Source organism: Ostrinia furnacalis, unplaced genomic scaffold (genome assembly GCF_004193835.3).
Source record: "Ostrinia furnacalis isolate ACB-3 unplaced genomic scaffold, ASM419383v2 OfSCF7613, whole genome shotgun sequence".
Taxonomy (NCBI): Eukaryota; Metazoa; Arthropoda; class Insecta; order Lepidoptera; family Crambidae; genus Ostrinia; species Ostrinia furnacalis.
Window position 1 is genome coordinate 587537 of NW_021137852.1, and position 17902 is coordinate 605438.

The 17902-nt window shown below is 38.5% G+C and overlaps 1 protein-coding gene across 1 annotated transcript in view; it reads right to left on the minus strand.

Annotated features, from left to right (window-relative positions):
• The window catches only part of LOC114365682 (uncharacterized), a 64869-nt gene that overhangs the window by 5652 nt on the left and 41315 nt on the right, over positions 1–17902 (minus strand). Inside the window, exon 2 of the mRNA XM_028322305.1 lies at positions 1049–1108. Coding sequence (XP_028178106.1) covers positions 1049–1108 — 60 coding nt within the window. The remainder of the gene's footprint in view (positions 1–1048; positions 1109–17902) is intronic.

Here is a 17902-nt window from a genome sequence, read left to right on the forward strand (position 1 = left end):
AATTGGCACTGGCACACTAAAAACAGCAAATTACAGAACTTAAACATGATTACAGAATTTGAAAATGATGCAAAATAGGCTTCCACTCAGCATAATGCCGCAGTGCGTAGCACCACGAAACTGGTTTTCAGTGGTCGCCTGTAATCATGCAGTCAGTAAGTTTTTATTTCAGAACTTATCAAGTGAAAATGTTATCTTGATAAGCTATCGTCCATACAGTGTAAAGTTACTAATGCTAGCTGACCCGGCGAATTTTTTACCGCCTATGTTCATCAAAACTAATGTGGAATTCTAATGGCGAAAGATTTTTTCAATTCGGTACAGTAGTTTCAAAGCCTATTCAATACAAACAATGAATTAAGTCTTTTCTCTTTACACTTAGCGTAAAAAAGTTCAAATAAGATAAAAAGAGTAAGAACAGATAGTCATCTTTATATGCTAGTGTATTATAGGGACTTTACATGATACAATGTTAAAACTTATCATACTTAGCAACGGATTAAGTCCATGACTGGTTTGTCCGCATTTTATGAAACTGTTATCGACGGAACACTTTAGCACCAGATCGCTACATGTTCCGCCACAAATTGGTCTCAGTAGAACACAGATAATGCTCGTTGCCCACGTGTTTGGAATAGGGTTGTCATATACAGTCATTATTTATTCAAATAGCAAATTGGTTGGAAGTATAAGTATGTATGTAAGTAGGCGAAAACGAATTAATGATCAAACACTTCCCTTATTAGAAGAATATTAGTAATTTTCTAAAAAATTCGAATTAGTAATGATTTCTGATAACATTTGAAGGGTTCGATGGTGGAAATATCATCAAAATGATTTGATGACAAGATCAACCTTTTGCTTTAAGTCTCTTTGTCTTGTTATCATTTTCTTTTGCATTTCATCCACAGGGTACGTGAGTTTGTAGTTTGAAGTTAGTAGTTGGTTTTCATATCTATTCTCCACTAGCTTGGCAGACACCCTGATAGTGTTACGATCGTTCGAAAGCAGCAACCCTGAATAAATCCAAAGCAGTGCAAGCACTTACCATAAAACAGTCTGGGCCCTGAAGACACGACGACTCCCCGCTGGGTCGCGGCGTCGCGAACTGTGAACAAACACACTGCACGTCAGTCAAGGGACTTTATTACGTAAAACTATACATCTGATCTAAATTAAAGTTTAGATTGGCTTTCTATCGCGTGGGTCGCAACGACTGATTTCCCAGTATTGGACTTATAAACCACCTTATGCGCCTGATATGTCTCAATTGGACTGACAGTTAAACGATTCAAGGTAACATTATTATAACCAAACTATTTGTAGGTTCCAACGAGCTTTTGCGTAATAAAAGTGCGGGGTATCTCTAGCATACGTAATTGTATTCCATAACTCCATTTATTTGTACAACCTCAATATTTTTACAATTAAAGTAAATCTTTACAAATGAACAAAATAGCTATGGCATATTTTTCGCTGTGACGCTGATTGTGCGAAATTATCCGTGTGCTTACCATGAGTTTACGTTAGGTGTGCTCGCTAGCGACTGCGTAAAATAAATGACATTAAATGTATGACATATTGTGCAGCGCCCCTAGCAGCTACTTTCAAGAAATAAAATCTTCATTGATTTTTTGACGTACTCGCTAGCGAGCACACATAACGAAAACTCGCAGAAAAAAGCTGAATAAGAAAATTGTTTACTTAGTGGGAATTTAATCCACACATCCCACATATCCCGCACAGCGCAAGAACGCGTCCAATAATAGCAGTAATTTCTGCGTAACTACAAACAAAACAAATTGCCGCCGTAAATTAGATTTGATCTTTGTTAGTGTCCTTCTGTCCTTCCAAGAATCCTTGGCGATTCATAATTTATAAAAGTTGCAGCGATGTGTTGTAAGGGTGAGGTCACACGGCTTAAATCATTACTTGATTAAATCTTAAATCTTTAATCGTTCTTTCATTCTGCGTTTTTGTAGTCTGTGGTTTTAATCGCTAAGTTACTTTGACGATCCCTTTGAAGGAATTGTAGCGTCTTATATTCGGTCCTTCGGTAATCCCTTCAAGTCTTGCAAAGATAATTTTACTGTGCATTAAGCATTTTGTGGCCGTAAAATAAGAAATAGGACGATGACTAACCATATCATCTCAAAGTAGATACGTAGTACTTTTTACACCTGCAAAGTTATTGATAAAAAAGTAACTGATGTGGGTGTGTCCTCTCATTATATTCAGCGCTGTCCTAGTCACGTGTCACCAATTGTCACATTATTATGTCAGTAGAAGATGTCAACTTGACAGGAGGTTACAACCCACCCAATATCGAATGTGATAAAAAATTATACACCGTTATTCTTCGATATATAAAAAAGAGTCATTGTCATAGTCCACATGACATTATTTACTACCCACATTATATGCATTTTTGTAGCAATATTATCTTACATATTATTTCAATTTCTCACATACTTAACAGGAAATCAAACTATTACCCATTGATAAAATAAATCGGTGCGACTTCTAAAAAATTACACATTAAATTAAATTGTTAATAATGATTTGGATTAACAAACCAAGTCTCATGTGTACGCAGCTTTATCGACGAAAAAGGAAGCGGCTAGATGTACATGAGATGAATAGAGTCGGCTCATACATTTTTTGCCGCGACAGTGAAACCTGCACCGAACTTCTTTTGAAATCTTGATATGTTTGCAAGATATGTTTCTTGCTGGGGCGAATTGAATCGCGTTTATAACTTATCGAAACACAATAAATTCAGCTCAGGTAGTAAATTGTTAATGTTGCTACTTAGATGTTGATTAAAGTCATTAAAGTCAATTTCGTTATGTACATTTTTATAGCTTTTAATTAAGCTCACCGGGTTCTTGATGAAACATACTCAATGTAATTAATTTACTAAATTACAATAATGATACCAGCTTCTTTTAAATTAAGGGTGTAGTTTTCATAAAATTAAGGTTTTATACTTTAGGCAATAGGCATCGCAAATTCGTAACAAAGAATCACACGCAAATATCAAGTCAAATACTTCATTACCAACCACATTAAAACTTGTCGTCGGTAAAAAACCGAGGAGCTTAATTAGTGTTGTCCCACAGCACTTTAATTCAAACCCAATATAAAAAGCTAAGTTTAATTATTCGACGGGGCACCGATACATTACTCGTTATCTTCGGTCCGAGAAGGTTTTATGCTCGGAAAAAAGGAAATAAACGGCCGGGTCGAGCGGCCAGTTTAATGTATTTGATAAAGGTGACAGCCATCTGCTTACCGTTGCCGCAGTGGCGGATGGTCAGCCAATACATTGATAAAGTGACGCTTTTGGTGATATGACACTTTTCTATTCAGTTGGTATCAGAATCGGAAATATTTCAATAGAAAAGTGTCTTATTTCCGTTTTCACCACCAATCCCTAATTTTTAAGGGACTCCTATGAAAACAACATTCCTGTTATGTGTTACTACAGGTATCCTTCCGTTTGGCCAAATTACTTTTCGCCAAATTTCACTTCGCAAACAACTTATCGCCAAAGTTTCATTTACCAAATAAACTTTTAGCAACTGTACTTTTCGCAACTAATTCATTTGGTCAAATTAACATTTGGCCAAATTTTACTTGGCAAATGTTTATATAGCAAATGTTTTATTTTGCCAAATATTATATCCCAAATAATTTGCTTGGTCAAATTGACACTTCACATACTTACGAGTACCCACCGTTACCCACAAATCAAAGCATAAGGCACATGGTCATGGTTTTCACAATAATTTTATGTAAAACATAGAGATTGCAGAAAATAGTATGGTTGCAAAAAGTAGGTATTGTAGAAAATAGTAGGTTAGGTTAGGTTAGAACAGTGACCCTTAATGCGCGAAGGCGAGCGAAGCGTGCCGCGGCAGCGGCCGCCGAGCGCTAGAATCATCTCTATTGTTAATGAATCATTTGGAAATTTCGATAAAAAGAATGAAATATGAAAAATTTAGAAAAAAAAATATATTAACTACCCACTAAACAAAATAATAACCACAAGCTAATTTGTATTCCATTCTATGCACCAATCAAATTGTTTTGTAAATAGTTTATCGTGAAATATTTTTGCCTAATGAAACATTTGGCAAAACATACTTTGCCAAACAATAATTTGCTAAGCAATAATATGCCAAAAACGACATTTGCGAATTAAAAGTTTGCAATAAGTTGTTTTGCCAAATGAGAATTTGCCAAATGAAAATTTGCGAAACGTTGTTTGCGATGTGATAATTTGGGAAACGTTTTTTGGCCAAACATTAGTAATCCGTTACTACAGGGGTCACTTAAAAATTAGGGATTGATGGACAAAGTATCGAATATTTGTGACAGATGCAATTTTGCGATCGGTTATCGAAGCAAAGTAAAGTAGTTAAGTAAAAAACGACGAAACAAAGCGTTTTCTTAAGCGAAACTAAAACTGTTACGAGTTATTGAGTTTATGGGAGTTGAAATATTTATTTTAGTGTTACTAAAAACATTAAGTTTTAATATGTTTGCTATGTAATACGAGGAGAAAAATATAGTATTCGAGGAGAGTGTAAAAACATAGTAAAACATCACTGCGTATAATTTATGGCCTAATGTAGAGACCATTTCATTTGTTTAATGTTCTATTGTCTGTTTACAAATTCAAGTGAGATTATGATGCAATACACACAAGTAACTACAATTTCTTATATGTATACAGGGTGTCCCATGAAGGGTGTGCCAGCAGCCGTCTGGTGTTAGAGGACACTAACTATCGATACTACTGTATACTACATAGGGGTTAATTCGATAGGTATTAGTGTCATGTAATACCAGACAGCCACTGGTACACCTTTCATGGGACACCCTGTATTAATATTATGAACCTACTATCTCTCCTTATCAAACGTTAATACCCTCGTTAACTCACGTTAATAGACACAACTGTACATTTACAATTATGACTCTATCCAAGTGGGCTGGCTTATTCATCTGTTCTGTACGTCTCGCTCACTTTAATTGCTCGATATGAGACAGAAGCTCAAATGTCAAACGTTTTAATGCAACGGATCCGGAACGGGTGTTTGTCATTAATCCGTTCAAGTGAAAGGCTCCTTAACCACAGTCTGAGAGAGACGCAAATGAGGACGGATTAGTCAACATTGTCAGATATTGTTGGAAATAATGATAGCATTGCAATTTTTTGCAGTGCCTATGTGTCTAAAAAAATAGAGTTATTTTTACCCGACTGCGCCAGAAGGAGGGGTTATGTTTATGAAAGAACATAATCAGATGTAAGCACTATTCCACATCTATGGCTTTCGTCTTTATTTTTTTCAAGATTTAAATGTAGTTTTCGTAACAAGTGGAATTGCAAAAATAAAACCGACTCCAAAAAACCTACACTAAAAAGCAGAATAATAATTACTAATTACCTACTTATTTATTAGGACGAATTATTAATATTTATGTAGGTATACCATGATTGATACTTAAAAAAAAAAAAAAAAACATACGGGTCGAATTGAGAACCTCCTCCTTTTTTTGAAGTCGGTTGAAAAGCTCTGTCCTTTTATTACATTGATGAGCAAAAACACGTATAATTCCAAAGTTATTTCAATTTCAGTTACAATTAAAATGTAAAAGTAGTTATACGTTATTTTAGTATGTAGCGTATATTTAAATGTATGTATTTAATATTAGTACGCGATACCTGAGGCGAATTTGCCCGTCTTCACGAAAAATGCGAAAGTAACAAGAAAAGTTAAAGATGCATTTTAATACTTTCTGTATTAAAATTAAAACTAGAAAATTAAGGCTCACTTATCAACGTACAGTAGTTAATTTATTAATTGACTGGAACGAGTAGAGATATAATGATTCCAGCAACGAGTGAAAAATAAAAAGCAAGTTTAATTGCAATGCTTTTAGCATTAATGACCGTAAGAGATATCGGTTAATGTGTCTTATTAATTAGCACAATTTATAATACACATTGCGTAGTTAATCTGTGTACTTGGAGTAAATTAGGTGATTTTTAATACTTATTTTTTGACTAGAGTAGTTGACAGCAACAATCAATTGACCTACATTTTATTATATTCAAATGCGAATCCTCTTTTGAAATTGATTATAAAGAGGAGCACTTGAACGCCAAATTAAATGAATAATCTATTTATTGATGTGAAAGCAACTCTAAACCTAATTTTACTAACACATCCAAAACAAATTGTGCTTTCAGGCTCTATATTATTTTAAAAAATAAGTTCAGCTTCCAATATTGGGTAATCATTTATTAATTAGCAAAGGAAAAACTTGATTGCTAATATAAATTATTTTTGATAGCAAGATTTTATAAAAGATGGAAATATATTTTTATGGAAAACAAAGTAAAATTTTAATAACTTCTCTATCGCTATTTTGCGAAAATTGCCCCATAACCCAACAAAAGTCCGCCATAATGTATTTAATATTATAACAGCTGTTTAATGAACTCATTTCCTTCCCGGAAATTAATATTGCTCTTTAAAATTACCGCCCAAAATGCTTCTGCTTCGAATTTTAGGCGGAATTTTAACGTTTTTCATATTTTCCCTAAGCTTAATGAGGATTTAAAGTAGTGCTTCAGAAAATAAAAAAAACATTATATGTTTAACGTTGCCATTTGCAATTAAAAAAAATAAATTATTATGTACCTAAGTAAATAATGTGGAAAATTTGTTAATTGTTAATGTTGTGTGTAGTAGGTACTGATAAAGAGGTAGATTTTTTACTTCATTTATTTATTTGGTTCATGAATAAATTGATTGATTGATTAAGAAATAAAATTTTTAGAACTAAGTGCGCAACTCCAAAAAGGTAAAACATCACATGCATAAAAAAGTTAGTTTTTAATTTAAATTATAAAGATTATAAAGTTTTTTTTGTACGTATACTTTTACTAACATTTTCGAGGTGATCGCATCGTACTTGTAACTACATCATTCATAACGCTTTCTCCTAACAAAACAAGAACACATCCAGTCATCATTACCGCTAATGACGAATCAACGCGGTCATGAGCGTTGATAACACGCAATCATCGTAACTTTTCACACAATTTGTTTTTATTCTTGAACACTTGAACTTGATTGTATTGCGGTTAATGACAGAAAGAAGTTTTTTATAGCCACACGTACAAATTAATGTAATCATCACTTTATGTTCCTAGAAATGAATAGCTGCATGGTTAAGATTGAAACTTTCGTTTGGCAGTTCCTTCGTTCGTTCATTTCAGCTAAATGACAATCCACAATGAACGGTCCTGCGCTGCCCGCATTCAGGCTCTTCCCGCGACCTTTACCAGATCGTCGGTCCACCTAGTAGGAGGCCTGCCCACACTACGTCTTCTAGCCCATTTGGCAGTAGATTATGCCAAATATTTAGAGCGAACTCAGATCAATGTCCATTAAAACCAGGACTGACATTTAATGAAATGGGGAAAAGACAATTATAACAGAAGTAAAGAAGAACATGAAGAAAGTATGCGACCGCACTCTCAAGTGTTTGTTTCTAAGTCTAAACAAAGTAACATTTGTTACAGAATCTTTTCGTAGCTAATCGCTTCACGATTACTATAACTTAAGGCTCTCTATGTTCATACTTAGTGATAGTTCGTATAACTAAAGTAAAAGCATTACTACTACTTCTTATAATTAAAAATAAGTAGATAGAGGATCGCCAATTGCAGGTTATAAAGACAGGTGTTTACAGAACAAATGAATGTCATTATGAATTAATTTGTAGATAATTATGTATGCATTTATAAATAAGCGGTAAAATATCAAACCCTCCATGTGAAAGTGTCATGTGTGAACGTTTATAAAGAATACAATTTTATTTTTACACGACGTGCAACATGTGTGTGCGGTTTTATCATTCAAATTCAAAGATAAAGTCCTTTGAATGCCACATTTTAATGTAGTAGTCTGCCAAAATGAATACTTAATATTTTCTTTGTAATCAGTCTATTGTTTTCAGTCTTTATTTCACACTTGGGGTGCCAATTCGGATAAAAAAGGGACTTTTCAATAAGTAACTTACAGTAACTATTTTTTTGAAAGTAAATTGCTACATGAACAAAGTTAGACGTTATGGCGTCTTATTAACCTAAGCAAAATTTACATCCAACACGAATACAAATTTCCAGAAAGCAAATGCAATTATTATTATCAAGAGATCTAAACGAAGTGAGAACTACACAGTCCCCTTTCACCGCGCGAACAATAGTACTTCTAACGATTTCATTCATTTTTCAAACAAAACAAACGTACTTCTAATCAAAACACATGCAATCTGAACATCTCAGAAGCCAAAAAATCGCTTCAGTAATCATTCAATCAACTTTCACTCGGAATATACCACAAAGAACTCAACCAATTCAATTATGACAATTGTAACGCGCCTCCGCTTGAGTTTTGATTTACACTTAAGAGCAAGTTAATTGGGTGCACTAATATTTAAACTATAATCCGAGCTTTTTCAAGATAAGAGTGAACAAGCAATTACAGGGCAGATATTTATGTTTATCCTAGACAGCCTCTCTCTTACTTATTTAACATCAGGTGCAATTGAGGTGAAATACCTGCCTTGTTCGGCATAAAAAAAATTTGGCATTAATTGTTTGAAAATAGGTATTAATAACAATACGTTTGTGAGTAAGATATAAGATCTTCTTTCACAGTTAATAATTTTAGCGTCAGCGTAATGTGTAACTAATAGATTGTACAAAATACGAATGGTCGTTACTTACTAAGAGCATTTATAATGTTATTGCCATCCTAGTCTAAATACATACAAAATTTGTTTATTTTAAAATTTCAACTGTCAGAATCAATAGCACACTGTGGCTTTGAATGCATAAAAAAGTAGACTTAAATAGCATAGCATATGGAACAACTGACCACAACTGGCCAGTACAAAGTCTACTTAAAACGCACTTCAATACGTTTCAACGTAAAAAAGCGCATTAAACCATAACGTCAATAACTCGTCCAGATTTTTTGCTCGCCACTGTACGTAAGTCAAACAAAACAAAAGTGTTCGGCGCGGCAAAGGGAAGAGTGAGTAATGAATGGTGATTGAAAACAACGTATTTTTGTGTAAGATGCCGACCAGGATTGCGCCATTGTTGTACAAACAACGGTTATCGAATATTATAGATTAATCTTACGTTTTTGACTTGGGACGTTGAATTAGTTTAATGTTTTAATAGAAAGTGAGCTACGGAAACGCCATTGATTGAAAAAAAATACCATTACAATTGTCAGACGTCTCTCGACGTTCTTTATAGATTTTTTATATTCCTGATATCAAATTGTTTTTGTTTTGAATATTTTGTAGAACCTTAAACCAAGAAGAAAAGACTTAACAACGCAAGCTTTGTTAAGATTACTCAGTTTGAATATTTATGAGATTCGAATGAAGGTTATATTTGATTCATTCACCTAAAATAATTCGATAAAACGGTCCTTCAGCTTCGGCTCTACGATAAAAATAGACTTTCGATCCCAAGAGTTTTAGAACTTGTTAATGGCGGAAAAGCTGACTGAAATAGGTATTCTGATTGAAATTCGACGTTTTCCGAAGCTTAGGCTGAGTTACACCACAAAACTTTGACCGTAACTATAACGATAACCGGTGATTTTTGTATGGAATTTTAAACTTTCGCGTTCCATTTCAATTAAAATAGTAAGACACGGGTCTTAACGACGGTCTGTTTGTGACCACGGCTGCAGCATCGCAGGAAACGTCAAGCCGTGAGTACATAATGTAACTCATTAATAAACGTCGCGTTAAGACCCGTGTCTTACTATTTTAATTTTTGTATGAAGTTTGACAGGTTTTTGACGTTTGTTAAATAAAGTGAGATGGTGCAACCCGGCCTTAATCTTCCGATGTTTATTGACAAAAGCTTCTTCCAGGAAATCATGCAGGAAGTGGATCTATGATGTGTTTCTGAGAACAAAAGCCTTCGCCTGCTCACCTTAATAAACTTCTGGGTAAACTGCTTGTATTACAAAGCTAATGGTCGCCTAACGCTCAATTTAATCTCAAACATTGAGTTCAGGTTTGGATTGATTGAATCCAATATCAGAGAACTGGAGTACAGATCATACAATATCAGAGTAAGAACATAGAACCTTATCATCATCATCATATCAGCCATAGGTCGTCTATTGCTAACATAGGCCTCCCCCAATGCTTTACATGTTGATTGATTGGTTGCGGCCTGCGTCCAGCGCTTCCCTGCTACCTTTATGATGTCATCTGTCCACCTTGTGGGTGGACGTCCCTTACGACATAGAACCTTATTCGTAAACGATTTAATACATTCACAATCATACACATAACGCATTTTATGACACATTCATGTAATCTATAAAAATCTGTTTTAGGTGTACCTATTCCGGCCTAATTAATACAAAAAACCTTATTAAAGTATTCAACACATTCTGACACATCTAATAATATATTGAAATTACACATAGTTACTTTATATGTGGAATTACACATTTTACAACTAAGTACACAAGTAGGAGGTAGAATCTATTACAACAATTTCTAAGTATACAGTGTTTAGCTTGTTAAGGAATCTTCCATACTGACAACTGTTGACCAGTAACAAGGTGTAATACCTCATACAACCAACATGGTGACGCGAAAATACCTGTACACAGATATTATCACCTTAGAAGTCCGGCAGCAAAGGATGCCCTTAAACGCCAAGTATTACATATTCATAATAAAAAGCAGTCTGGATGTGTATCGGGGTTTATGACAGCATCAATAGTGGTTGTAAACCACTTGCCAATTAAAGGGATTGGATATCTAACGCGGATCACGAGGAATCAACTCAGGCGCATGTTTCCAGTGATGTTCTAAAAAAAATAGATATTCTGTTAGATAAATGTTTTGTTATCATAATAGTTATCGAAAAACAAAAATAAAATCTCTTTGTTATCATAATAGTTATCGAAAAACAAAAATAAAATCCTAAAATGCTACATACTAAAATACCTATTCTAAAACAATTTACAAGTATTGCTTAAAATCAAAAATGAGCGCAAGCCAATTTGTACCTTATTGTGTAATCAATAGAGAACCAATCGACTAAACCCATGCGCTTGAGTTGACATTAAAATCAAGATTTAATTTTAGAACACGGGACCACAAACGGACGGGACTGCATGACCAGTAAAGATGGGTAGTTCGGATTTCATTATTATTAAATTATCGGAGGGTAGTTTGTTTTACTATCAATATCATTTTGTAGGGTATCAAATTTCATAACGTTTAGTTCGATGCTGCGATGCGTTCGAGACGCACAGCCGTGCTATAATTTTTATTGTGTAAAAGTATTTTAAGTTTATTGGTTTGTTTACTTTATTCAAGTTCAAACCACAACAAACTGTGAAGTGATAGTGTATTATTTTAATGACATTGGTGCTAGAAGTGAAAAGAAGGAGGAGATCGGACAGAAGTAAGGTAGGAATATTACTTAATTAATGTTTTAGTTGAACTTAAATGACTTTCACCCGTATTCACGAACGATGTTTGCTTTGTGATTGGTTCGTGTGTCACCCTGTGCGTCCACGCGCACTGCGAGACCTCATAGTAATGTTTGTGAATACGGGTATTATTAACACAGTCATTGAAGTCCTTAACATTATGCCTTGCTATGCTGTATAAATTACTAGCTGACCCGGCGAACTTTGTTCCGCCTTAATGGCAATAAATAAGCAGACTTTTTTTTTATTTCGAACGGGATAAAAAGTATCCTATGTCCTTCTCCTGGCTCTAAACTACCTCCCTGACAATTTTCAGCTAAATCGGTTCAGCCGTTCTTGAGTTATAAGTGGAGTAACTAACACGACTTTCTTTTATATATATAGACTAGCTGACCCGGCGAACTTCGTACCGCCTTAGCGTAGAGATTTTTTTTATATTTTTTCCGTAAAAACCTTGTACAGAGTATTAGAAAACTACAAAAAAAATCAGCCAAATCGGTCGAGCCGTTTTCATGTTATGTCGTGACAACGGAAAACGGGTTTCATTTTTATATATATAGATTATTATTACATTAACATTTTTATTCACAAAAGTTTCCAAAATCTACTTGTCTGTTTTTCATCCTAGGCTTGCATCCACAATTTATTAAACCTTTTGTAGAAAATATTTTTCAAGATATAGGTATGTTTCCTATCTTTAGTGCCATACCAATACAAAATAACGATTCACGATACACAATATCGTTCATCAAACTACCACTGCATTTATAAAACCTCAAACTCGTTCAAAATAAGATGATTTATTGCCAAAAAAACATCTTTAGCGTTTAACACGTAACCTTTTCGTTATTATTCCGTGCGTTCACCCGAATAGGAAATTGGGGTACATATTTCGGAGGATCACATACCGACACTCAAAAATCTACAGAACCCATTAACGATAATCGTCCGTTAGCCAGCCCCGGGCTACCCGAAATGTGTTAGGGATGCCAATAACTTTTGTGTTGGGTTATTAAATTTTACATCATCATTTTGTTGAAATTTAGCAGATAGTTAAATGTGTAACGACGGCTGTCAGTCAACATAGATTTGAATTTGAAACTTTTAGTGGGATTTCCCAATTTGGTAAAAAAGAGAACTGATTTTGAACACGTTATAAAATAACATGTCGTCGGTGTGATCGAGTCATGTCACAGCTAATAAAGTTTATAGCAAACCGGTTACTACGTGCCTATCGCGCCGGCATCACGCTACGCTACCCGATATGGGCATAGCTCGAATCCCGCGCGAGCTACACCCCGCGCGCCGCGCCCCGCTAACGGTTACAGCGCTCTAGAATTTTCGATCGGCAGTACGCGTTCGCGCTCCGCACGTTACACGCGCGCGCGCTGCTCATATCTGGCGCCCAACGTAAAATATGTATAAGTGACCTACAGTGACAGTTTATTCGTTNCCGATCTTTCAACGAGCTGAAGCGCCTACTTACCTCGGCTCCTGTGCTGGTGCAAGCTGATTTCACCCAGCCCTTCATCCTGCGCACCGATGCAAGCAATTATGCCCTCGGCGCAGTGCTATTACAAGGTGAAGGTCACCAGGAGAGGCCGATAGAATACGCCAGCCGACTTCTCAACGCAGCTGAGCGCAACTACTCCACCACGGAGCGAGAAGCGCTCGCGGTAGTGTGGGCTGTGGAGCGTTTTCGACCTTACCTGGACGGCCAACCAGTCATCATTGGCAGTGACCATCAACCCCTGCGATGGCTGCTATCCCTGAAATCGCCAGCAGGAAGGTTAGTCCGTTGGGCTCTAAAACTCCAGTCTTTCGACATCCAGTTCCAATATACCCCAGGGAAGGCGAACGTCGTGGCAGACACGCTTAGCAGACCTATGTGTTCATCCGAGACAAGCCAAGATTGCGGTATGTGCTCGATCATCTGCGATCTGCCCACGAAGTCACCAAGCCAACTGCGCCAGGAACAACTCGCAGACCCTGAAGTCGAAAAGATTGTCAAAGACCTGGAGNCATAGATCGTCTCCGTTCCTGCTCAGCTTTACAAAACGTAACTATACTTGCGTACTTAGATGACCTACTGGTGATTTCTGATGGAGGAATCCAGAAACATCTGCAAGACCTCGAGGCAGTTTTCAAACGCCTGGCCGAGTTCCACCTCCACGTCAACAGGGAGAAGTGTGCGTTCGCTAGAGAAAGCGTCAAATACCTCGGCCACGTTGTTACCCAGCAGGGTATTTCCACCGACCCAGAGAAGGTGAGTGCTGTCCTCGAGATGAAGGAACCAGGTAACCTTAAACACCTGAGAACCTTTCTGCAGACCTGTTCATGGTTCAGGAAATTCATACCGAACTTCTCTAAAGTTGCCGAACCATTAACACGCCTAACCAGGAAAAACCAAGTATGGACTTGGGGTGCTGACCAATCCCGAGCTTTCAACGAGCTGAAGCGCCTACTTACCTCGGCTCCTGTGCTGGTGCAAGCTGATTTCACCCAGCCCTTCATCCTGCGCACCGATGCAAGCAATTATGCCCTCGGCGCAGTGCTACTACAAGGTGAAGGTCACCAGGAGAGGCCGATAGAATACGCCAGCCGACTTCTCAACGCAGCTGAGCGCAACTACTCCACCACGGAGCGAGAGGCGCTCGCTGTAGTGTGGGCTGTGGAGCGTTTTCGACCTTACCTGGACGGCCAACCAGTCATCATTGGCAGCGACCATCAACCCCTGCGATGGCTGCTATCTCTGAAATCGCCAGCAGGAAGGTTAGTCCGTTGGGCTCTTAAACTCCAGTCTTTCGACATCCAGTTCCAATATACCCCAGGGAAGGCAAACGTCGTGGCAGATACGCTTAGCAGACCTATTTGTTCATCCGAGACAAGCCAAGATTGCGGTATTTGCTCGATCATCTGCGATCTGCCCACGAAGTCACCAAGCCAACTGCGCCAAGAACAACTCGCAGACCCTGAAGTGGGAAAAATTGTCAAAGACCTGGAGGACACCAACGATCTCAATGCCAAAAGATGGTCAGAGAGGGGTTACCTTATGGACCAAGGGGTTCTGTTCCGATACAATCCGGACTCTGATAGCGAAACCCCTCAGTTAGTTATTCCAGCCGGCCAAGTTGCAGAAATACTAAAGGAGCTACACGACTCCCCAACAGCCGGTCATCCAGGCATCGACAGAACGTACCAGAAGGTTGCCCAACTTTATTATTTCACAGGGATGCGGAGGAAAATCACGGACTACGTGAAAGCCTGCATCCACTGCCAACGATACAAGGCACCCAACACCAAACCCCAAGGTTTACTTCAGACACCGGTTATGAACCAACGTAACGAGGTATTAGCCATTGACCTATTCGGCCCGTTACCGGAAGGAGACCAGGGGGAGCGGTGGATTTTACTTGTGGAAGATACAGCAACCAGATGGACGGAACTGTACGCTCTCAAGGAAGCGACAGCAGAAGCCTGTGCACACACTCTTATTGAGGAGTATTTTATGCGGTACGGTTTACCTCGCAGGATTATTTCGGACAACGGTGTCCAGTTCGTGTCCGCAGTAATGCGTGAGTGCATGTTAGTCCTGGATATCAAACAAAACTTCGTGCCTTTGTACCATCCAGAAGCGAATCCTGCCGAGCGCAAAAACCGTGACCTGAAAGCAATGTTAGCACATCTCGTGGAAGAGGACCACACATCATGGCCAGTAAAGCTACCGGTGATCCGCTTTGCCTTGAATAGTGCAAAGTGCCGCACTACAGGTACGTCACCAGCTTTTCTAACTTTCGGCAGAGAAATGCGGTCCCCCACAGAGGTCGTACACGACCTTCGTGCTATCTCAAACAAAGACAATTTCGTCCCACAAATTACCCCTTATCTCAGGACATNGGACTCTGATAGCGAAACCCCTCAGTTAGTTATTCCAGCCGGCCAAGTTGCAGAAATACTAAAGGAGCTACACGACTCCCCAACAGCCGGTCATCCAGGCATCGACAGAACGTACCAGAAGGTTGCCCAACTTTATTATTTCACAGGGATGCGGAGGAAAATCACGGACTACGTGAAAGCCTGCATCCACTGCCAACGATACAAGGCATCTAACACCAAACCCCAGGGTTTACTTCAGACACCGGTTATGAACCAACGTAACGAGGTATTAGCCATTGACCTATTCGGCCCGTTACCGGAAGGAGACCAGGGGGAGCGGTGGATTTTACTTGTGGAAGATACAGCAACCAGATGGACGGAACTGTACGCTCTCAAGGAAGCGACAGCAGAAGCCTGTGCACACACTCTTATCGAGGAGTATTTTATGCGGTACGGTTTACCTCGCAGGATTATTTCGGACAACGGTGTCCAGTTCGTGTCCGCAGTAATGCGTGAGTGCATGTTAGTCCTGGATATCAAACAAAACTTCGTGCCTTTGTACCATCCAGAAGCGAATCCTGCCGAGCGCAAAAACCGTGACCTGAAAGCAATGTTAGCACATCTCGTGGAAGAGGACCACACATCATGGCCAGTAAAGCTACCGGTGATCCGCTTTGCCTTGAATAGTGCAAAGTGCCGCACTACAGGTACGTCACCAGCTTTTCTAACTTTCGGCAGAGAAATGCGGTCCCCCACAGAGGTCGTACACGACCTTCGTGCTATCTCAAACAAAGACAATTTCGTCCCACAAATTACCCCTTATCTCAGGACATTCCTGAAGTCACTGTCAGCTGTGCGAGAACGGGTGGAGATCCAACAGGATAAGGCTAAGCAGTACGCTGATTCTACGCGTCGTCCCTCAGATGCATTCCAGGTTGGTGACTTAGTTCTTTTAAAATCTCACCTCCTGAGTAAAGGCTCCAAAGACCTGACGGCCAAGTTCTTCCCGCGCCGTGATGGACCTTATCGCATAGCAGAGAAGGTTAGCCCTACTACTTACAACATCTCCAGTACCGACCAGCCTGACATTGTTATAGGGAGATATCATACACAAGATCTTACCCGTTACCAAGGTAGCGAAGCCGTCCCTCCGAAGCCCGTTATTCCTAAAAGGAAACGCGGAAGACCACGTAAGGTTTAGGGGGGGATGATGGTTAATGCTAGACCACGGACGAGGGCGTTTCCCTGGTCTAGAGGGGGAGCATATAGCAAACCGGTTACTACGTGCCTATCGCGCCGGCATCACGCTACGCTACCCGATATGGGCATAGCTCGAATCCCGCGCGAGCTACACCCCGCGCGCCGCGCCCCGCTAACGGTTACAGCGCTCTAGAATTTTCGATCGGCGTCCCGCCCATAGCCGCGACGCATCGATCGCCAGTACGCGTTCGCGCTCCGCACGTTACACGCGCGCGCGCTGCTCATAAGTTTGATATCGCAGTTGTTACGGCCCACACAACTCTACGACAAGTTTGTGAGATTTGTGTAAAGAAAATTAAACTGTTTTGCATTTTATGAGGGAATTTATAACAAAACACAATCAATATTTTTTGTCTGTTATTCTCCTTGGCTAAAATATGAAAATAATGGCTGACTTGGATTATGTTAACTTCAACCGTAACTATAGCTGATCTTTTGTATGGAGTTTCACAGAATTCTGACGTTATTTGCTATAGTTAAACTAAGATAGTGCAAACTAGGGTAAGTGCAACGGATTGCCTCAGATCATACGTTGTGATATTTTATTGTCCGTTTCTATAACAATATATTTTTTCCGAATTTCGACATCCCTAGCACGAACTAATCGATGGCTGCGCGCACGCATAGCCGTCTACAATCAATCCATCAGTACCAACTACCGATGGCGTTCATTTATCATTTTGTTTTGTGGGTAGCCGGCGTTCGGGTCATGCTAGAGGTCTCAACATATTAAATGCCTCAGTCTTACGATATGTGATATGTAAACATGTTTTTTGTAATAAGAAGCTTCTGAGTTTGTTTTTCCTATTCGTTGAATAATGAAAGAAAACAAATGAAAGTTCGAGAAACAAACAAAATTTGATATTTGGCTCAAAATCTACTTGCTTACTTTTTTGTAGATTCATTGAGAAAGTAAGTTTTATTTGAGTTACTTACGGTCATAATTTTATTATGTATTAAGTTTCGTAGACATAATCTAATCTAAATCAAAATCTGTGCCATTAAATCTTGTGTTAACCATTATAATGAAATTGACGTAATAATAGCATGCATTGATTGGTGTTTATGCCCCCATATCATTGGTTGACGCAGCTCCAATTACACTGCTGAACGTTCACATACCAAACTAGTCGGATGGCATCAATTAACCGCTATCAGAAATTGCAAATCTTATCGAACACAATAAACAATGGCAA